Source organism: Magallana gigas, chromosome 2 (genome assembly GCF_963853765.1).
Source record: "Magallana gigas chromosome 2, xbMagGiga1.1, whole genome shotgun sequence".
Lineage (NCBI taxonomy): Eukaryota > Metazoa > Mollusca > Bivalvia > Ostreida > Ostreidae > Magallana > Magallana gigas.
This window is the reverse complement of record NC_088854.1, coordinates 9,598,838-9,623,272: the sequence shown is the minus strand read 5'-3', so window position 1 is coordinate 9,623,272 and position 24,435 is coordinate 9,598,838. Positions and strand designations below refer to the sequence as shown.

At 33.7% G+C, this 24,435-nt stretch overlaps 1 protein-coding gene across 3 annotated transcripts; it reads right to left on the bottom strand.

The window, feature by feature from the left end:
• Positions 1–330: 330 nt before the first annotated feature.
• LOC105347802 (multidrug resistance-associated protein 1) lies at positions 331–24,210 on the bottom strand. 3 transcript variants are annotated; one of them, XM_011457017.4, is made up of 33 exons: positions 24,082–24,210; positions 23,765–23,864; positions 23,302–23,487; positions 22,970–23,098; positions 22,271–22,399; positions 21,829–21,954; positions 21,442–21,503; positions 21,046–21,183; positions 20,576–20,602; positions 18,923–19,171; positions 16,867–17,056; positions 15,595–15,781; positions 14,785–14,918; positions 14,114–14,251; positions 13,856–14,002; positions 12,582–12,666; positions 12,418–12,484; positions 11,639–11,765; positions 11,297–11,473; positions 10,670–10,837; positions 9,726–9,912; positions 9,019–9,112; positions 8,526–8,688; positions 7,936–8,167; positions 7,456–7,766; positions 6,891–7,090; positions 6,410–6,533; positions 5,962–6,063; positions 5,567–5,713; positions 5,234–5,392; positions 4,929–5,095; positions 3,356–3,550; positions 331–2,890 (listed from the first exon to the last, which is right to left on the bottom strand). In XM_011457017.4, exons 2-33 carry the CDS (start codon positions 23,804–23,806, stop codon positions 2,779–2,781), a joined length of 4,701 nt encoding a protein of 1,566 aa, XP_011455319.3. In that variant the 5' UTR covers positions 23,807–23,864; positions 24,082–24,210; the 3' UTR covers positions 331–2,778. The 3 variants fall into 3 exon arrangements, with proteins under 3 accessions (XP_011455319.3, XP_011455320.3, XP_011455321.3); XM_011457018.4 differs by having other exon boundaries at positions 20,576–20,599; XM_011457019.4 differs by lacking the exon at positions 20,576–20,602.
• Positions 24,211–24,435: the final 225 nt, after the last annotated feature.

Genomic DNA, 24,435 nt, shown 5'->3' with positions numbered 1-24,435 from the left:
CTGGTTCTTGAGATGACGTCCATACTCCAAACAATTTATACACACTGCACAATTGTCCACAGTCTTTGACACAGAAGAGCCAATATCAGTGCACCATAGAGACATTGAATTAAATAGAGAATTTTTTTTTAGGGGGAGAATCTGGTTTAATCTGGATACTCTGACCCACAGATCCTGAGCTCTGCTGCCACATCTCTAGCATATGAAAATATCATGATGTTCCAGATTACATCCAAGATTCAACCTATCTACTATTGATCTTTATTGGCAAACAACAATAGACCGTTTTCGTTTACATTTACCTTATGTAACTAGTAAATAAAAAAAAAATTTGGTTCAGATTTTATGTTATTTGTTCACTACAATGAGAGGCTGAAAATAAGTTTGATGAAAAAATAGTTAGAGGTATTACAATAGCGTATAAAAATATATGTCTCACTCTATACAATGTTGACATAAATAAGCCGCAACACATCTAAAATAAATACACATTCTGAATATTCAAACACACGTTATTTGTATGTTCATGTAATTATATAGTACATTTAACAGTATATAAAACATGTACTATCATAAATATAAAGTATATCATTGAGAACAAAAATAGCAAGTAAATGGAGATAACATTTTGTTTTGTCTCCGCTAAACATTCCAGTTGTAGTTGTGTGGGGTGGGGTAGGGGTGGGGGGGGGGGGGGGGGTCCAACACCCCTATAAATCCCTTTCCACATTCTATTGATCAACAATATAGATAACTGTCATTGACTGCTCATCAATAATAGTTCCATCATTTACATATATGGAATTGCTACATAAGCCCTACAAAAGAATGAGAAAGGAAAGAAAAGATGACATCCAAATGACACATAATTCTCACAAAAAGTTCTTCAAAAAAGAATTATACAATGATATACAATACAGCTGACATCAAAGGGTAAGGGTTAACATCAACTAGGCATAGCACTAAATGTTCACAGTTCAAGAAAAAAGGAGGGCGAGGCCTCCCTCATGTCAACATGGCACACAGAAAAAACCCAGGAGAGATGTTCTGTAAGGATGCTGGGACATATGATGGGTGTCCAAAACAAAATTGACAAAATGCAAGTAGCATGGCGACTAGCACTGATTATTGTGCCTACTTATTCACAATGTAGGTCTACTGCATTGTGCCAAGGCAAATGAAAGGCCAGTTACTTTACTGCTCATAAAAGTGAATATTGTTGATTAGGTCATGGCATTTAAAATTCGTTAATATTATTACATAAAATCATAACTTGATCAAAAACCACACCTGATTGTTTCAGTTAGATTATTTTTACAAGTCCTACTATGGAAACTTGGAAAAAACAAATTATGCTTTAAAGGGAAAAATCAGGCACATTCTTTTTTTCAAGGGCCCTTAATAATATAATGATATTCACAAGAGATGCTATCTTGACCATTTCTATGAAACAAAGGTAACATATCACTATAGACATATTTTTCTACACATAAATATATATCTAATACCTACAAAAAAACATTAAGTCGAACAAATTTTATGTTGACCAGTCTGCAAGTCAAAAATAAAAAAAATATGATGCATGTCACAACTAAATAATATGCCCTTATTCTCAGTAAAACTAAAATAGCCGAGTTGCTGTGATGATAAGTTGAAAGCTACAGGTTATTATATATATTATTTTATATATTCATTGAATGGTTCTGCAATATTAGCGACTAGACTCCACTAACTAGTGATTTGATAGTCCTCATCAGAGATGTACCCTCGACAGTGAGTAACATTCTTTACTTGGGTCCAACCAACATTTTGCCCTTATACCCATTCAAAAACATTATAGTCAAATTCTGTTACCATATATAAAATGTTTGTATACAATATCAATGACTATTTTTGTAACATGTATCACATGAGTTGACAAAAACTGTATACTTATGTAAAGGGCGCTTCACACAAAACTTAGTCGATAAAGTACCGGTAATATTTTGTACAGTCTCTTAAATAATAACATTTTTATCTTTTTCATTTACTGAATGAACAATTGTTTGATTTTGCTCTGTGTCACAACCTTGTAAAATAGAGCACAAGTTTAAATTGAAATTTCCATGGAGCTTAAAAAAATTCCATTTTCTCAGGCCATTTACTTAAAATGCAAAATATTGTTGTTTTGATTTATCACAACATCATTCTTACTGTAATACAAGTCCATGCATAACAAAAAAAAATATCAGGACTGGATCTACAGAATAAAATGTCCTTGATTCATTATTTATCACTTCAGTTTAAGCTTTTGTTACATTAAAAAAAAAAATCAACCGCAATTTTTGGATATATTATTCCAAAATACATACTGAATATTCAAAAATTTTGGGACAATCCAATTTCCCCCCATTTTTTTATTCACTTATGCACCACAAAATATTAAATACACAGAGATTATATCAGGTATTGTTGGTAGAAGAAACTTTTTAAATGGCAAAAAATGACAAATGCAAATAAAAAAAGTATTTCATTTTCTCTGTATTCACAAATTTGTTTGATATGTACAGAAAGTACAATTTGCTGATTGAAATACCGGTATACCTTTAATAAAAATCTAATTTTCTGTGACATATTCTGAGTTAACATCTTTTACATTAAATACACATACATGTCCTAGAGATTTTACCCTTGTTACCTAATGGTAACTGTCAGACAATAGAAGTTTCTGGGTCATTTATTGATGGCCCATATCAACATACACTATACATATTCTGTAAGGGCACTGATCACAGGCAGTTACACTAGATTGGCATCTTTGGCCATTCCATAGAAGACTGAAGTCTTGTTCTTCAGTAGATTATCAGGGCTGTCATATTCCTTCACTAGGCCTTGGTCTAATACTAGTACTCTAGAAAGAGAGAAAAAAAACCCATTTACATGTATGTCAAAATCATGCAAGTACTAGACCTTGAAGTGAAGTAGCTGTAAGCACAACTGTTCAAACTAGAGTAAGGCACAGTGAATTCACTCCACAGTACAAGGAACAACAATCTAAATATTATTTCTAGTTCATTTTCAATCTCATATTTATAATAGGTTTAAATCAAAAGACTATTGAAAAAAATTGACACCTTAAAAAATATATATCATCTCTTGATGAGTATGAATAGGAAATAGAGTAAACTACAGTAAGAGGAACTGTACAGTGAATTCCACGTTTTAAGGAAAAGCAATCTATATACTATTTCTAGTTTTTACAATTTCATATTTTAATGGGTTTATATTGAAAGACTATTTTATAAATGATAAATAAATCGTCTCTTTAATGAGCTTTCTGAAATAGGAAATAAATCTCTTTAAGAGGACAGCGTACTTATCGTAGTCCATGATGGTGTTGAGCCTGTGTGCTATGGTCAGCACCGTGCTGTCCTTGAACTCCGTCCTGATGGTCTTCTGGATAAGGTCATCCGTCTCCATGTCTACTGCAGCAGTGGCCTCATCCAGAATCAGGATCTTGGATTTCCTTAGGAGGGTCCTCGCCAGACAAACCAGCTGTCTTTGGCCAACACTGATCAAAAATGTGGATAATAAGGAAAACTTTTTAACAACATATGTACAATAAAAAACTTGTACCGGTAACATACATGATGATTTTTTTTTTTCATCATCTACTAATTACTTGTATTATACAACTTCACATTTGAGTTGATGAATACTAAATTTACAATGCAATTTTTAAAAAAAATCAAAATAAAAAAGCAGCCTATTATGTACCGTAGAAGCAGAAATATTCATTGAGGATTTAATTTCTTTATTTTCGTTGGCAGTATTAATCAACAAAATTAAATCCATGACGAATTTTCAACACAAGTATTAATGAATACAGAGATTACAATATCATGAAATTAAATGCCAATAAAATTTTATTTGGTTTAAAAACAAATTTTTGACCCAACGAAAATAAGTGCTTCTACAGTATTTACTATATACATGTAGTTTTAGCCCAAACTCGTATTTCCCAATCAACTTGAAAATATCACACTCAAGATTGTTGACTTTTTTGATATGTTATGCTGTATTAAGCATACCAGTCCATGTATTCATGTAACAATGTTAATTCTTTTTCTATTTATTTATGTCTCCTTCCATTTATGTTAATCTGAATATTAAAAGAAGAGCCCATCCTGAGGCTCCTCATTAAATATATACAACACTGCAGGTGTGTATTGGATATACATGTACATGTACATGTATGTATAGGATATACATGCATGTAGAGGATATACATGTATGCTTAACACAGTTCTGAATAAAAAAAAAATGTCAGACAGTGACCTTTATGTACGTGACTTTTCATACAGAAGTGTGAGGCATGTTTTGTACTTAAAACGCTGCCCTTTAAATTTCATTCATGATTTCCGATTAGGTCAGATTTACATGTAGGTCAATATTTTTTCCTTTATAGCATTTGGATCTCGCACAATACTTTGTAACGACCTATTTAACTTTTTGGTTTTTTTTTTAAATTTGATACAAAATTTTACAAAAATTCATGCCAACCTTTAATAAAATCATGAGAGTTTACTCTGATACCACCTGAATTTTTGTGTAAAAGTCGCCCTATATATATCTTAATTTTTTTTGTTCTAAAAATTGGCTCTATTGCCCTATTAATGGAACTGAAATAAAATACGAAAATGGTTACATGTTTACCCGAGACAGCCTAATTTCATCTGTTTAATAATAGTGAAGCAGTTTGATATTACATTGAATATTACGTAGACTCACTAATATCAGACTGCCAATGATTAAATATCACAGCAATGACTACTGAAACTCAAGTGTTTCTCTCCTTCTCTACATTTTTCTCTACCTCTTCAACACATGCAACCTGAGGATTTCATCCTCTCGGTAAGATTAACAATGCACTGCCTTCGACAACTCACCTCAAATTTTGGCCTCCCTCTCCACACTCATGCTGTAATCCTTCTGGAAGACCTTCTACAAAAGCTTTCAAATGAGAATGTTGCAGAGCATGCCAGATGTTCTCATCTGTGTACGCATTGAATGGATCAATGTTCATGCGTAGAGTTCCAGAAAATAACACTGGGTCCTGCAAACATGAAGTCATGTACATTGTCAACTACATTGTATAAATTCCGACACTGAAAATTACAACTCTTTTCTTTCGTGTTAATTTTCAATATTTACAATCTTACATAAAAATATTCCGATTTTGAGAATTGCATACCTGAGGTAGAATGGTAAGCTTGCCCCTGAGATCATGCAGTCCGATGTCAGAGATTCTCTGACCGTCAATCACAATCTGACCCCCAGCAGATTCAATCAACCGGAACAGGGCCACAGTCAGAGAAGATTTACCTGCCCCTGTTCTTCCAACTATACCTACCTGTTAAAATATCATATATTCAAATATATCATAAATGTATCAAAAAGGATAAAAGGGTTCAAAGGTGTAATGAACAATGCTTGGTCTAAAATAAACACATATTTAAGGAATTTGAATTTATATAATAATTTGAATATGAATGATTTCAGGGATAACTTGGAATGGCAATCTTACTTTTTGGCCACCTAGTACTTGGAAAGATATTCCTCTCAGTACCAGATCTAAGCCCTCTCTGTATCTGGTCTTGTAGTCATGGAAGATAACTCCTCCATTAGCTGGCCAATCATGGGGTGGTCTCCTGAAGGGGCGAATCCATTCCGCCTGTCAACATGTTCAAATTACTATTAGTGCATGCAGAAACTGACTTTATTTCTAATAATTTTAATTTTTTACCATCCTCTGCATTTGAATGCATTACTGTAAACCTTAATCATGCTGGCTAAACAATAAACGTATCAATTTTGAAAAGCAAAGACTATAAATATTGTTTTATCCTTGATATATGCATTTGCAAATTTAAAATACAAGCATACAACCCTTTTTGTGTACATATTTTTTAAAATGATTACCTCAGTTTCTACTTCAGAATACTCTTTAAGTCTTTCTACAGCAACAACATTGGTCTCTAATTCAGCTGTTTGTCTGACCAACATGTTCAGGGCACTTGTCACCTACAAAAATTGCAATAATACAATGTTCATCTGAAAATTGTGAACAGGTACCTAGCTATATGTATGTGGCAGAGTATGCTTCACAAGACTGTACTAGAAATTACACCCATGATGAGTGATGTTCAGTGTGTTTGGAGTTAACACACAAAAATACATGTAACAACAAATATCAACAATATGAAAGGAAGGCAAGTATGTGACTGACGCTGCATCATGAAACCATATAATGTGTCTTCATTTTGCAGGGACATAATTAAAATCAACTCATGATTTTAAAGGAATAACTGCAATGTTAAAAGAAAATTGAATGTACATGTAATTATAACAGGGGTAATATGAACTATACCTGCAGAGCATATGACACTGAGAGACCGACTAATCCTCCACTAAGGTTGGGTGTGACCACAGCAAATATAGCAGCAGCAAACACAATCAGATTGCCAGCAAACTCCAGTCTCCAGCCCAGCCATCTGAAGAGTACAAGGTTTATTACATATTATTTATTACAATACTCACAGCTATGATATGTCCACTATACAAATGTAGCTCACGGAGCTATAACAGGCAATCATGGTATCAACAGGAGGGAAAATTATTTTATTAAATTGTTTCTCAATCAATTTTATGGAATTTACAAAAGAAATATTACCAGTTATATAACTGAAGTGGTCTTCATCTTTAAACACAAAAAAATATGCTGCGGCATTAAAGTAAAAGGCATTAAAGAAATATTAATATAATCTAAACTTGAGTTCTTTGTCCTGTGTACTTGTAACGGTACTTATCAACATTCATAAGAACACTCTAACAATCCCATTTACTAGTACCTGTTGGAAGCTATCCTGGCAAAGTAGTACAGTATATTTTTATCCACCCTAGACAGAGACTCGTTGATAAATCTTTCTTGTTCATAGTAGGCTCGGATGGAGGAGGCCCCACTAAGGGACTCACTAAAATGGTTAAAGATTGGTGACCGAGTGGTCGACTCAATTCTCTGGAGTTGTCTAGATGTTGGCACATAAAATCTCTGTAACAGAGCAAATACATACATGTACAAGTGATTATAAGAAATACGAACTTGCTATTTACGTTTCATGAGCATATCTATATAATGATCTAAGGAACAACAGATCTAAGACAAATAAATCCACAACTCCCCAGTGCTTAGTCAGAGTAGAGCTCTTTATTTACATCTTATCAAAAACTTTTATTTCAATCAATGTCAGCCAAACACTGACAAAAATGCTGATTTCAAAAAAGTAAACATTTGAGACTAACAGACCCATGAACTATTGTTCATTATTAATACAATTATTATACAATTACATTTACCAGGAACATTGTAATGAGGAATCTACAGTTTATCTTATGTTGACGCTGTTCTATTCTTACCTGTACAGCGAAATAAAATATGAGCACAGGGACTATGATGGTCATAAAGAGAGGGGTGCTGTAACTGATGACAATAAAGGTACTGAGTGTGCTAAAGAACATGTTCATCCACATCCTCAGCACCATGGGCAGGGTGCTGTCCGTCGTCTCCACGTCCCGAGAGAACCGGTTCACGATGCGCCCGCTGGGAGTCGTATCGAAGAAGCTCATGGGTGCCTTCATCACGTTCTCCAACATTGCATTGTGAAGTTTCCGTGAAGCGTCCACCATTTTGTACGTTGCAAGCAGTGTGTAAATCATGATCACAGCACCTTGAAAACAAGGCAAAAGAAACTGCTTCAGAAATCATTAAAGTTGAATAAAAAAAACATTTTTTAGACTTGATGTATTTTGTACATAAGTCTGTAAAACATCAGTGGTGAATATCTTCTGATCTATTTAAGTTTTCATAGTTAAATTCAATTGCATTGAGGTAAGTACCTTGCACAACACCAAAGGCTGCATAAATGCCAAGAAACATGTAGTTCCGATTCTGATATTCTGTGGTATTAGCCAGACTGATATTAGCCAGTTCCTTATCAGTAGTCCATATAGATAGCCAGATGTTGGCTCCTACACTAGAAACTTGGAAGATAATGAAGATAGCCAGGATTATCGCAGAGGCTGCCATTCCAATGGCGCGGAAATACATCATAAACACCTTCCACTTCACCTGAAATAATTTGGGATTACAAAATAATTAAGATATCCATTGTCCATACCTATTTTCAGTGAGGTTTTATTTGATCTAAAATGACCATACATTTTAAATATGCATGATTTGGAGGAGTGAAAACAGCTAAATTGAATTCTCAACAATAAAATAATATGCTTTAATTGAAGTAAAAAAGGTATTGTATTGTAATGTTTATTACCAAGAACCATACGATTATCGTAATAAATACATTTACTGGTGCACTTTGAGTAAAATCATATATTTCCATCTATGCTTTTTCTAGGATACAATCATATTAGTTTTAAACATCATTCGCAACAATGATAAATCAGGGTGTTTTAGGGAATTCCCTTACTTTGCCTTTTTCTGCCTTTTCTTCCTGAATAAGCTTATCTTTTTCTTTCATTTTTGTCTGGTCACCTGGAGCCTTAACATCCTTTTTGTCTTTTCCTGGAAGTTCAGATCCATCAATGGTTGAGATAGAGCGGGCTAAGGGAGCTTTGGCACTTTTGTCTTTCCTACACAAATTATTTAAAAGGTAACATTATACATGTACTATTATAAAGTTTAATATTTTATTCTACATTTGGTTTTTTTATTTTTTTTTATCTGATTTAATCACTGACAGATGTATTACTGTATACAGCAAAATATTTGCCCCTGTTTTATTTTCGCTCCTTTTTGTCCTTGTGTCAGCGTGCGAATTTAAAACTGGGCGAATTCCTTTGTCTCAAATTATGAATCTTTAAACACAATTTTGCCTGAGTGAATTCAAGATGGGGCAAAACCGTTTGCAAGGGAAGCAGAGCTAAATAACTCAATATACTGTATTGATGTATTATCAAGACCTTTTGCGGGCTTTTCCCTCTTCCCCTGAAGTGGCCCCTGTGTCTGAGGTCACAGATTCCACTCTTTCTAAAATTTTACTTTTCATCTGCTCGACTGAAAATAAAAAGAACATTTCTGCAATTTATGTTTATCCAAATTCAATACAAACATAACTGTAGTTCATTCCTATTCAAAACAAACAACTATTATTTTTCTTAGTATACATTCTGTTTATACACTTTTTTTTTTTATTCAATTTTGTTTAACTTTTTAATGTATTAAAGATGATAAAAATCTGCTATTTTAACAAAACACTTTACACCCTGCACAAGTTTATTGGCTTTTCCTAACACTGATTAATCATTGAAACTAATAGCTAGATGCATTCAATTTCCATAACAGAAATCATGTAATTACTAACTTATCAGACCATTGTAAACTTATTGTCCCCCTTAACAAAAATTATTATTTTGGTTATGCCTTAAGATATACGGTGTTCCAGAGGAAAACAAACTTACTTTTGTCCTCTCAGAACACCATGAAATGTATATATTGTAAAATGCATTGAAAACTAAATATATTAATCTTTTTAGGCCTCTTTTGAAGATATCAAGAGCATATTCAAATAATAAGACATGATAATTAATTTCACAGCAAATACTAACTTAATAAAAAAAGATAGATCATCTTGTCTAGCAGTGCTAAAACAGGTGAAAATTATTTTTACTTTCTTCATCCTCCTCCTCATCAGGGTTTTCCTGTGTTAAGTAGGTCTTCAGGAACTGAGCGAAGGCTCCATCATGACTCAGGAGTTCATCATAGGTTCCCATCTCTGTTATTTTCCCATCAATCAGCACAATGATGGAGTCTACCAGTGGTAGCCAGTGAACTCCATGTGTTACCATAATTCTTGTCTGGAATAAAACAACATCACATGCAAATATATTGCTGTAAAAAATAACGATTGTTGAGACAAGTTTTGTGTTAAAGTGAAAAACCAGTACTTGAAGAATCAACTTTCAGGAATTTTGGGGGGCTTAATTTAACCCCCCTCTCACCCAAATTTATTATTTTAATCAAAATTATTACTTTATAATCAACAATCTTATCTATTGACATTGAATATTCTCTACCATTTTCTTGCAAAGTAAATAAACTAATTAAACTGTATCATTAAAAATTTGAGGGAAAAAACCCTTTTAAGCATCTTTTAAAATGGTTGTCACATGTATTTCATAGACATGTTACCAGTGTCACTTTCTCAGTAGAGTTTTCAAGAAACTAAAAGAACAAAACCTTAAAATGCATGAAATATGCATAAAATGCATAAAATGCATTATCAAATGATCAATGAAAATACATGTTCTTCCATCCTGAACTTTTAACAAGAGGCCTACAGGGCTTGGAAGTCTCCTAAGTACCATAACTGTAAGACTGACCTGTCAAAGGGTCTCAGTATTGCATTCTATGCTTCATTTTGAAGTCTAAAACACTAATCTGAATTTGATGTTTGAATTTATATGTAATCCACATACCTACAGCCTGAACCCAAAACACAGAGGCCATTAATTTCACAAGTTAAAAAGGTAACATTGATAATAAATGATGCGTGAATCATCGCACGGGAGACAATGACAAACAAACACCAATTGCATTTCCATTAACACTGACCTTATTACGCAGCAATCCTTTGGCCCCAACAACTTTCTGGAAAATGTGTTTGCCGACATGGGAGTCGACGGCACTGAGGGGATCATCCAGCATGTAGATATCGGCGTTGTTATAGACGGCCCGCGCCAGGCTCACTCTCTGCTTCTGTCCGCCACTCAAATTTATGCCCTACGAAACAAAACACAATAGACAAAAGTCACAAAACAAAAGACAATAGTTTTATCACATAACGAACCTCTTTTTATGGGGAATGAAAATGTCTGAATTCCACACAGTTTAGTTTTACTTAATTTATCAATATCAAGTTATTTTTGAGGTTGTATCAATCAATGTATTGTGATTCCATTCTGTTATATCAAATGGAATGAGGAGTCCTGGTGGGTTTCATGAATATGATTCATTTCTTTTATTTAAAACACTTTCTTTACAGAGAGTATAAAAGAGCAAAAGTACCTGCATTTCATACATAAATGAAATATTTGTACAGCTTTTGTTTACCAGTGACAGTTATAAATGTAGTACAATGACAACTAAAATTCCTATACAAAGATTGGTCTTCACAAAGTTCTAGTGAGTACCTGTAGGTGCGACATTGGGAGTTTATGACCCAGTACTAAGACCACACACCTTTTCCCCGATTTCTGTCATGTCTCCACCCGTCAGGATCTCTAGGTCGGTTTTGAGAGCACACGCCTCCAGAATTTCATCGTACTTGCCCTCTTCCATGTGTTTACCAAATAGGATGTTGTCTTTGACGGTAGCGTTCTGAATCCATGCTTGTTGTGGGACATAGGCCACATTGCCCTGGGGTCCAAAGAAAATGGAACAGGTAATGAAAACGTTATTTCATTTTGGTCAAGTTTCTTGCAGTTTGTTGCATTATTTTTCAATTCATTTTTTTGTTGTATAAAATATAAAGTAAAGTAAAAACCCTGTGGTCTGTACTCGGGTTAACTAATTAACACTTACATAGACATTGACACTTCCAGAGAGTTTGTCCATTTCTCCTAGGAGGGCGGAGAGCAGAGAGGACTTCCCGGAGCCAACCTGTCCTACCACTGCCACCAACTTCCCGGCGGGAATCTTGATGTTAACACTGCAAAAAAACAAAATAAACTACACCTGTTATTGTCTTCAACAAAAAGGAACAACTTTTTGACAATTCTTTAAACCCCATATTTAAATTGTTACAAAATTTGCAAGATTCTTTATCATAAAATGAGAGACATATGCTATAAACATATGTTTATACATGAACTTGTAAGAACTTTAAATGCCCAAAGAAAGATAACTCTAGAACTTTATATCCAAATAAACGCATTGTGAAAAAGTTTATACCGCCAAAATTTGGCATCTCTGAGGCGCAATGGGTGAAGCTTCAGGCTACCAACTCACAGGTCCCTAGTTCAAATACTTCAGGGACTTTTATTTTCATGAAGAGTGGTAAAATTTAAATAAAAAGTTGATCCCCCCCCATCCCCCAAAAAATTTTTGGGGGGTCATTCTCAAGTCATACACATGCTAAAAATCCATATCTTTAAGTGATTTAGAAGAATGCGCTTGTATGCAGAAGTTTACCCATGTGTGTGGAGGACCCGTAAGAAAATTCTTTATAAACCATATTTAAGAAATTACTTATTTCTCATGCACAAAACTTGGTAGATTTAATGATTAACAACCAATGTGAAAAGTAGGATAAATAAAATATGAGACCTACAAAACAAAAGTTAGTACAAGTTAGTACTTACTCTCGGAGTGCTGGTTGTAGCTCAGAATCCCAACTAAATGTTCCATTTTCCACAGAAACCACAGAGTCTAACAAAATCAAAAATAAAACCTGAAATTGTTATATGCTTTATGACAAAATAACATCAAAATGGAGTGCAATGTATTCAGTGTTTTAGTGTTTTACCTGATTTTGGTTCATGCTGAACTGCATTTGGATCCAAATCTCCATTTTTCAAAAACTTGGAAATTCTTCCTATTGACACATTAGCCTGCCAAAATTAAATTAAAGCCAAATGTAAACAAGAGATGTTTGTGAAACACTTATGCCCCCCTCCCTTGGAAACATCCACAAAGAAAATGAACGGAAACTGCAAATAACTGGAATTTTTCTAAGTCCAAGGGGTATAACTGTCGAAAATTGCTTTAACGTACCCAAAATCAAACTTGACCTAGATATTATCATGATAAATCTGTATACCAAATTTCATATCAATATGTGCACCCTCTGCAAAGAAAATGAGCGGAAACTGCAAATAACTGGAATTTTTCTAAATCCAAGAGCCATAACTCTGTCAAAAACTGCTTGATCGTACCCAATATCGAACCTGACCTAGATATTATCATGATAAACCTGAATACCTAATTTCATTTCAATATGTTCATCCTCTGCAAAGAAAATGAGCGGAAACTGCAAATAACTGGAATTTTTCTAAATCCAAGAGCCATAACTCTGTCAAAAACTGCTTGATCGTACCCAATATCGAACCTGACCTAGATATTATCATGATAGACCTGCATACCTAATTTCATTTCAATATGTTCATCCTCTGCAAAGAAAATGAGCGGAAACTGCAAATAACTGGAATTTTTCTACGTCCAAGGGCTATAGCTCTGTCTAAAATTGCTCGATCGTACCCAATATCAAACTTGACCTAGATATTATCATGTTAAACCTGTATACCAAATTTCATTTCAATATGTTCATCCTCTGCAAAGAAAATGAGCAGAAACAGCAAATAACTGGAATTTTTCTACGTCCAAGGGCCATAACTCTGTCGAAAATTGCTTGATCATACCAAATATCGAACTTGATATAGATATTATCATGATAAACCTGTATACCAAATTTCATTTTAATGTGTTCATCCTCTGCGAAGAAAATGAACGGAAACTGTTGGTGGACCGACCGACCGACTGACAGACCGACCGACTGACAGACAGCAGCAAAGCAATATGCCCTCCCTTCTTCGAAGGGGGGCATAAAAACATATAAAATCTACTGTTAATGTCCAACTTTTAAAGAAATAGAGGAGTTTGATAATTTCTGTTAATATATACAACCATTATGATTAGTATGACAAAGGTATCAAAAGACTAATTGATTAAAGAAAAAAAATATGTCCCAATCTTTGATACATAAATTAGAATGTTTAACCTCATAGACCCTGTAATTTTCACCTGTATGACATATGAGATCATCATTGGCAGCAGGTTGATGGGAAACCTTAGAATGTTGAACAGAGCCAGGGAGGTGAAGGCTTTCTGAGCACTCAGGTAACCTGTGTCCGAAGTAAACACGTAGGTCAAAAAGGTCACAAGTGTCACCTGAAAGAAAAAAAACCCAAATCATTCTGGGTCATTTGAAGAAAAATATACCATCTTTTATAAAACTGCCTAAAATATTCACACATATATTATTGTTTTTATTCCTATTACCAGAAAAGGGGCTGTTGTGAAGGAAAAGGAGCTAAAGGCACTGTAAAGGGCATTCTTCTTCAGAATATTTGTTTCCTTGGTCCGGATTTCTTGTATTTTATCTTGGAAAGATGGTTCCCAGGCATACAGTTTCAAAACCTGACAAGGAATATACATGTAATACATCAATTAAGTATCAGTAGAGAATTCATCAGTGAACATATACATGTATACTAGTATATAGGCTATTAAATAAATTAATGTAAATAATAATCTATAGGTATACTAAAATTAGTATAAGTTGAGGTTTGGCACTGTGTTTAGTTTGAATACTGTTAAAGGTTTTGGATATCAGTTTCAAACTCTATATTATGTTCAAGAAGTTCTTTTGAAATTTATGGCCAAGGTGCAAGCAGTTTAAATTCCCAAACATTTGAAATTCACCTCTTCCCTTTGTAGTTAAGAAAGAAATAAAGTATTAAACACATATACAGTGGGGCTTGAGATATCCAGACGTCAGTTATCTGGATGCTTTAATTTATGGATTATTTTATTTGGAAGAGATTTTTTTTATCATTTGGGATAACAACAGACACATTTTATATTTCTAGATGCTTCAACTATCCAGACATTGGGACTTGAGACAGAGAGTGCCCAGATAAATGAATCTCCACTAAAGTGTGTACATGTACCTTCATTCCATTCAACACCTCAGACATAAGCTTTAGACGTTTGTCCTTGAACTTCATCAGGTCAACCTGAAGTTTTCTTTGTTTCATTGAAATCACTGCATTGACAGGAATAAGCAGCAACATGAGGCCCAGACCTGTAAACAGAAAGATCAACCACCCATCTCACTAAGTTGTACCCATCAGATGCTGTTAAAGCCAATGTCCAACAAGTGATCAGATAATCACTTCAAAATCAAATGCTTAGAAAGCTTCTTATCAAAAGATATTTATCATGATCCCGAAAACAGGGTTTATTGAAATAAAATAGCATACATACATGTACAAGTTATGAAGCTGAATATTTTGGTACACATAACTCCATTTATTCTTTTATTTTTTCCTACAGTTACTTAGAGATATCAATTGCACAACTTTTGATGTTGACTTGAATATTGCTTTGTTAATATTTAACATGTATACACTACATTCATTTCATTGCATTATCATGAAATTTATAATTAAAGCATACACAGGGTAATAGACATATCAACACAATCAAAATGTCCAGTAAACCACCACTCTCTTCATTCAATGTGTGTATCATAAGAGCAATAGAAGGCCTAAATGTACTCAATAATATACCTCAATAATGATATCCTACAAGACTATTGACATGAATGCATCAATTTTTCAATTGGACATTCATGAAAACTAAATAAATTTCAAACTTGAAATAAAATGCATAAAATTTGTAATATGTTCTCCGGATTTCAAGGTGAGTAGGTACACATTTGATTGTATGTACCGGTATTACATTTATATGGCTATTACCTGCCAGGACAGATGGTCCCAGCTGAATCCACAGTAAGTACATGGCCAGTGTGATCTGCACCGGGGCTGACCAGATCATCCACAGATATCCACTCAGGTCCTGCATCCGCTGACAATCCACCGACATCAGGTTCACGATCTCGCCCACCGTGGACGTTTTCCTGGCCTCATTATTCATGGTTAAAGACTGAAAAAGATAAAGTGTCAGATTGTTACACTTAAAATAAAACAAATATAAAATTTCTTTACATCCCCACATCCCTCATAAAATATACCATATATCTGGTAATTTTCGCGATGATCTAATTTTCACTTTTTTTGCGATCTTTTTTAAATCACAAAAAATATTAAACTGACGCAAATTGAAAATGCTTAATTTTCCCTATTTTGAAAATTTTGTGACACCCGAAAAAAAGGGATATACGTTAGTGCGAGATTGTTATACTTGAAATAAAAATAAAATCATTCCTCATAGAAAATGACATTCATGGTTTTTTTTTTACTTTTTTCTAAATATCAACCTCTTAATACTGACCAGTACAAATATGTTTGTTTTGCCTCGGACTGGAATGTCTCGACGTCATTGGATGAATAGCGTCACGTGATTGCCTTATAAATTTCTTTACACGGCGAGAGTCAAAATTTATACGGCAACATGGCTGACGTAACGTTATTTAATTTATTCTGATTTTTTACACAAATGTTCAACCATATCTTTGATTTTTAAGCCCCAAAGTATTTAGAGTGACCCCCCTTTGCCCCTGACGTAATATTATGATCCCACAATATGGCATCCAGGTTTGCACAGACGACTGACGAGAAAGGTAAAAAATTAGAGAATTAAGCTATGAATTTTAATATTATGTATTATCTTTTGTTTGTTTACATATCAAACTTTAGGTCCTCGACAAAACAAAACACTTATTAGGTTTGTTACTGACTGTGTAAAGAAATTTGTGGGATCAGTAAAGTCCATAGAAGGCTCGGCTCCGCCTCGCCTTCTATGGACTTTACCGACCCCACAAATTTCTGTACACAGTCAGTAACAAACCTAATAAGTAATAATGTATGACAGGCTGTCATTGCTTAATCATTCATTCTCACTGTCTCCTTCACTATCTTTACCATATTGCTTGAAAAGCTTGGCAAAAGTAGTTTACAGCTACTGGTACATGTAATTTTAGCTCAGATCAAACAGAGGAAAAAACTGAGGAAAAGTTCCAACATCTGAGCAAACATTTTCAATATACCACAATGTAATGAGTGAACCACCTTCTTGTAGACAGCAGCAATAAGAGCAGATCGAATCCTCATTCCAAGAGTCATTCCTATGTGGAAATTTTGGTGGAAAAATGTTGACTGTAATAGGGCAATAAGGAAGAATCCCAGAGCGTACACATATCCTTTCCATTCATATTCATTTTTGTTGGTGTTTTTATTTTCAACGTACTCTATCAGCACACTGCAAAATAAAACACCAAAATAATCACTATAAAGCTGATTAGAAGGTTCGGATAAAATAGTATGGACATTTTTCATAGTTTAAAAACACTTATTTTTAATTTGTTTAATAAGCATAATAAATTTCATATTAATTTTAAAACATTCACAACATTGTAACAAGAAATTTAAAACATGTTTGATATGACTTTTTTGGACTGTTTTTTTAAACAAGAGGCCCAGGGGGCCACATCACTCACCTGAGCAACAATTGCCTTAACTCTGATCAAATTAACATAACAATATCAAAATCACAATATCTTGACAACTTAGTACAATAGATCTTGCTAAAAAAAATTAAAATCTGCCAATTTTTATCCACATATTTTTTGGGGGGTAAATACCAAGCCCCTTTTGTTGTTGTACCTGTAACAAGGTTTTTCTCTATTTCTTCTCCTATACCCCCCCCCCATTTTGTGGCCCCACTTTTCTCTAGGGAATCATGGTTTCATTAAACTTTAATCCGCACAACTTGTGCTTTCACACAAGTTACTGCTTTTTGGACTGAAAACTTTCCCAGAATATTTTTAAAGATTTTCTTTATATATTCCTATGTAAAAATTCATCCTGCCATTGCGGCCCGTCCTACCCCCAGGGACTATGACTTAGCAAAATTGAATTTAAACTACCTAAGGATGCCTCCACACAAGTTTAAGTTTTTCTGGCCAAATAGTTTTTAAAAAGAAGATTTTTAAAGATTTTCTCTATATATTCCTATGTAAAAACTCATCCCCCATTGTGGTCTCACCCTACCCCTGGGGACTATGATTAAACAAACTTGAATCTACACTATCTGAGGATGCTTCCACTCAAATTTGAGCTTTCCTGACCTAATAGTTTTAAAAAAAAAGATTTTTAAAGATTTTCTTTATATATTCCTGTGTAAAAATCCTTTCCCCCATTGTGGCCTCACCCTAGCCCCGGGTACCATGATTTGAACAAACTTGAATCTACACTACCTGAGGATGCTTCCACTCAAATTTGGGCTTCATGGCCTAATAGTTTTTGAGAAGAAGAATTTTAAAGATTTTCTCTATATATTCCTATGTAAAACATTATTCCCCAAAATTGTGGCTCCACCCAACTCCCGGGGACCATGATTTGAACAAACTAGAATCTACACTACCTGAGGATGCCTCCACACAAGTTTAAGCTTTTCTGGCCAAATAGTTTTTGAAAAGAAGATTTTTAAAGATTTTCTCTATACATTCTTATGTTAAAATCCATTCCCCCATTGTCACCCCACCCTAACCCTGGGGACCATGATTTGAACAAACTTGAATCTTCACTACCTGAGGATACTTCCATACAAGTTACAGCTTCTCTGGTCTAATAGTTTTTGAGAAGAAGATTTTTGAAAAATACCAACAAATTTTCTATAATTCTAAATTATCTCCACTTTAAAGAGGGCGTGGCCCTTCATTTGTACAAATTTGAATCACCTTCACCCAGTAATGCTTTGTGCCAAGTTTGGTTAAATCTGCCCTGTGGTTCTGGAGAAGAAGATGAAAATGTGAAAAGTTTACAACAACGCCACCAATGCCAACGACGACAGACAACGGACAAATTTTGATTAGAAAAGCTCACTTTAGCTTTCAGCTCTGGTGAGCTAATAATATTTCGAAACATTGACAAATCATTTTATAAAGCATGCATTGAACAAAATACATTAATGTTCAGATTTCATTGTCAGTGATATCTTCTTAGTGTGAAAAAAAAGTTTTAAAATGTAATATACGTATAACAATAAACATACATGTATATCCATAACACATGCTCATTCCTTCATCCAATTGTATTGCGTTTTTTTTTATTAATTTCCGTTTACCTTAATAGAGAAGGACTGGCCATTTGTAAGAGATCATAGAGGAATTTACAACCCCAGGCCTTCAGGAAGTCTGGCCCATAGGTCTTAGCCAGCACTTTGAACAGGGACGCCCCTTCCTGTTGCTTCTTCTTGGGGTCCTTGATTTCTACAGTGGTAGAATATGTCCGACTGGAGGTTCCAACCAGCGGAGTTCTCTCTGACGCTTGCAGGTGGTGTTGTGCCTTACCCACTTGAAAGGTCACATTTTGTCTACAAAAAAAAAAACAATTTTGTTCCCCCAAAATTTTTTTAGAGCATGTATCACTACAACAACTTTTTACCAAAAAAGTTGACATCAATGTTAATGTATTTCATAATCAAGATCTTCTTCATTTATAAATTTCATCTAAGTCAATCAAATATGTAACTTTCCAGTAGCTATCTGGAAAAATTAACTTGAAATTAAATGAAAGCAATATCATACGTAACATGCAAAACCATTATCTATCAGTATGGATAATTTACTTTGTAGATCTATACATGTATGTTTATAATCATTTGTTTTAAGATTCAAGCAGTGGTAATATAAGAGATCAATATCTATATACAGGTAATGAAAAGACAGACATCACGAAGAACAGCCATCAAAATCTCCATTCCACCATAGCAAACCAATCCATGAAATCTAAGCAAGGCAAAGAAGTAAACTGCTTGTGATGACCTATTGATCTCCAGAAGCATTTACCCCTGAACCATGACAGTTGCTATTTACATGTTTAAGGGATGATTTACAATATAAAGACAGGTAAAGGATGAAAAAAGAATAATCAAAAATGTGTCATATAATTTCAAAATGGTGCAAACTCTAGTGGAGCAATCGATAATTTGAAACGCAAAAATGATTTTAACAAATACTTCTACCAGTATTAGTAAAAGTTAGCTGCAGAGTTTTAAAAGTGATGAAATGTTGGTACTGGTGAAACTGAAGGCATGTATTTTTATTTATAAAACCATATTTTATACACATGTACAAAAATCAGAGATGAATGTGTATTCCTATCCTGTGCTGACCTTGGTATGTATCGAGTGTATGTATCACAAAAGTTTATCAAATGATATGGTTCATGTATTAATTGTTAATGCAAAATTGAAAATCTTGATGTGGCTGAGTTTAATAAATATTTCTGGTAAGAAGTGTACTATACAAAAGCACACATTACACTTTGTGTTTCATTGTAAGACAGTTAGGTCTGCAGCTAACTTGCAGCACAGAACTAAAACTTAAAAACCAATTGTTAGTGAAAATTAAATAGCTATAAATAGTATAAATATGAAGAATTACTATGGAATAATTTGAATTTCTGGTGGCTCGGTTTTGGCAGAATTCATCAACACTTTTCAACAATAAATTTACATCTTGAGCAAATTATAAAGTTAACATACTAGTCTTTCAACATTCATTGTCACTGTCAATTTGATAAAGTTACATGTACATCCACATGAACCTTTAGAAAATTGGCCAAGCATGAAAATAGGCCTCCATGAATTCAAATGATTCCACAGTAAAATTAAGCAGTAAAGTTCAATAAAATCCTGAACTGCTAATACATGTAACACTGGTAAAGACTTATGATTAAATTACAGGAGTGGCTACAAAAAGTTTTAAATCTTTACCGCCCACTTGGTGCACTTGATTTTCTTCTAAGTCAAAGAGTAAGATAAAACATTTACATTATAGTAAGAACGTAAATAATTAATCATAGCAATATGTGTTATCATAACAAATTACACATATATAATACAAAATAAATAATAAAACGTTCGGCCCATTTGGCCCATATATCTATGTAAATAGAATTATAAGATATATACACATATTACGCATTGTCTTTGTTTATACAATAAAGATTTCTGTACTGGTATGTTCCAAGTAAGTATTTAGATGTTTGTCTAGGAAAATTCGACAATAGGAAAATGATGGAGTCTAATTATAAGTAAGACATTACTAATGTTGGATTGTATCCGATATTATCAAATAATTCCATTCTATACTAATGACAATTCAATCTACAATATAAACAGCATAATTTTGTTTTCTGTATTCATTTAAATGCTGGTCTCAATATTGATGTTATATTACTTACTCTGTTTTTCTGTACTTTGACACTTCCTTGTCCCACTGTTCTTCAAACTGAGGAATTACTCTGTCACTGGCATCTCTGGGATTGAGGTCAAATAGGTCATCTTCTGTCAAGTCCTTCTTGTATGCGTTAATGATTAAGCTACAAGCAGGTGCACAAGATCATGTTTGTGACAGTGTGTACATAAACATGTACATCGATATTTATATCAAAATTTAATACGAAATCTCTACATGTATCTCCAGAAAAGAAAAAAAACAAGATGCCTTGAATATACTTCATGTTTAACTAATCCTAAAGGTTTTTTTAAAGATATTTAACTTTTGTTACATGCATTACAAGTATTTTGAAGCACCTGCATATCATCAAACCAATATAAATTCAGTCATTGCCACATACCTATTCATCCACCAATATGTCAATCTGCTTAATATTGAGGACTTGGTTTCAGGGCAAGGTTTCTAGAAATAACAGTTGAGATAACATGTTTGAAAATTCAAATGCACTCACAACATTAAAGTACATCTCGTTGTAAATGATTAAGATGGGATTTTCTAAAATGCAGATGGATTTTTTAATTACTTAATTTTTAATTAAATTACCACTCAAGGTACTGTATATGAATTTATAACCCTTTGTAAACATTTAATCTTGTTTGGTTCTTTTCATAAATTGGTCAGCTCATTGCAAACTTCATCTACTAATTTCTTTAAGATTTCATGTACGTATAACATGTTCTGAGGTTCACACAAGTTAAATATTAATAAGTATATTTGTTTTCCGTACTCTTCCTAGTTCATAATAGCCCCTCCTTGTCACTTTCTCTGCGATACAGTGAAGAACCAACTGGATGAAAAGGAAACTCCAGGAGATGTAGAACAAAACAAACCTGTCCAGGTCATAGTTGTACACCTACATTAAAAAACAACAAATCTCTCCATACATGTACATAAACTGACACCATGATATTCTTTACCAAAAAAGACAACAGTCAGCAACTTGTTCCTAACATTTCAAAAAATAAAAAAATACATGTAGGTACATGTAGCATTGAACTGTAGCTATTTGAAGTCTCTTCCTCGTGAATTAAAGTTTTTAAAATTTAAACACTGAACAAAATATCACACAGTATAGTATAACATTAAATTTATGGCTATTTACAAAAACCTTCCAATTTATATTTTACTCAGGTTGATAACCATAACTTTGCATTTTAATTGGGATATACCTTTTCTTCTATGTAAGTGTAAAATGGAACAATTCCTGCCAATGTCATCAACAGAAAAAATACAAACAAGACGCCAGAGGTAATGAACCCCTTGCCCCTCTCCAGCTGTATCAGTACTGCTGATAGCATCTGAAAAATAATGAATAACACAGAATATGTACACTCAGTAAACAGTCATCAATGACAGTAACATTTAGTAACACTTAAAGCTAAAAGTCATTGGTTTGGAATCCTACCGTAAATAAGTCATGTTATTTTCATAATTGTCTAGCTATGAACGATGTTCTTCTCATGTTGTATGAAGGTAATAACCAGTCTAAAAGTGATAATTCCATCTTTCTTTGTCTTTTAACAGTGTTTTTTTTTTGTACATCTTAAACACTTTCTGTTTTCAATACATGTACACTGTTTGCTTAATTTGTCAACAATGTGACCAAAGAGCATTTTCATATGAATGAGAAAATGGCAATAACGATTTACTTAATCAGTTACTCATAGAACTGAGATGACAATGAGAAACTGCTGGAAAATATTAAAATATATTTTAAATCACAAATTAATTTGCTTATGTATGATATTTTATTCAAACAATCTTGCATAAAAATATTCGTATTTGAAATTTCGGTTGCAGTAAATGTAAATGTCTTTGGGTTTTTTCCCATTTTAGGAAAAAATAGCAGAGCATATACGAAAACTTACATAAGATCCAACTTTAATAGCCAGTGCCACATACACTGCTGTAACTGTAGTTTTGTGTAAGGATTCATGGTCACTTGCAGCTTTAATGAGTTCCACAGCACTTAAGAAAGCTAGCATCAAACTCAAAAACTAAAAAAAAAGAGAAAAGTTCTTTTTTTTTAATCCAATGCTCAAGCATTCTAATGTTTTAAAACAGAATGCAGGTAAAACATCAAAGTACCTACAACTAAGCATATATCTAATAATCAATGCACACATATCTAACTTTTGATTTTGAAGAAAATTAGCATGCATATTGAATGAAAATAGGATTTATTAAGAAAGTTTCCTACACTTTTGGAGACATTTAGCCAGTTCAGTGGGACTGGTGGTACATCATCATCTTTGGAAGAGAGAAGGGCAGGCAGATAGAATGGGAGGGTGGCCCACAGAAACCCACAGGGCACCCACACTAACAGTGTGTTCTGAAAGCAGTCTGTGAACTGTGGGTAGTAGTTGTTTAACAACAAAGTCTCATTCTGTAACAGAAAAAGCATAAAATTGTCAGGTTTTTTTCTAATAAAACATCATTTAAAGCTATGCTCAAATCAGTAAATTTTTTATAAAGACAGTTTCAATTTGGGTTGAGACCTTCAATACATGTCAATTACACAAGAGATGTTTGCATGCATTTAAAGTACAATCATTACTCATATTTACACACAGCCCGTTTACTTGCTGACATTCAATGTCCAAGTTAAGGAGTTTTTCTAGGGGCTTTAAACTTGATTCAGAATTTCAGATTGATATACTTGCCCATAATGTTCCATTGCAAAATTCTTCAAACCCGTCCACCATGGCTGCAGTTCGCTCAAAAATATGGTTCTTCAAAACATTTCTTTTTATATGAGCACACCTATTACAAAGTGAAAATGTGCTTTATCACCAATGCTCTAGATATTCACATGCGTTGAAGAATAACTATATCATAGTCTGATTCCAGGTTCTGGATAATGACCCCCTTTTACTTTGTTTTGTAATATTCACAATTCTCGTTTCATTTGTATACAAATTAGTTTTTGTGCATTTCAAGAAGTTGTTTTAATTTAAATAGTTCTGTAAAATTCACTAACCTATGCGGTAAAGATCCGCTTTAGTCCAACCAATTTTGCACGGACGGCGAGTCGATCCGACGACGTCTGTTTGCACGGAGAAGGCCGAGCCCGATTACAAAAACATCTTGACATTAAGGCGCAGAACGAAACAGAACATGCATTTATTTTCAATTTAAAGTCCACAACAGACAAGTATGAAATTATAACATGCCAATGAAAACTATAATAGTTAGTGAAGTAAATGTTATGACATTGCTCTTTCCAACAATATTAAAAGGAAAACAATGCCGGTATAAATCTTGGTTTGGGGGGGGGGGGGGAATGTAAACTTTTCAAAGTAAACTTCAGCTGAACAAACAAACACACAAGGGA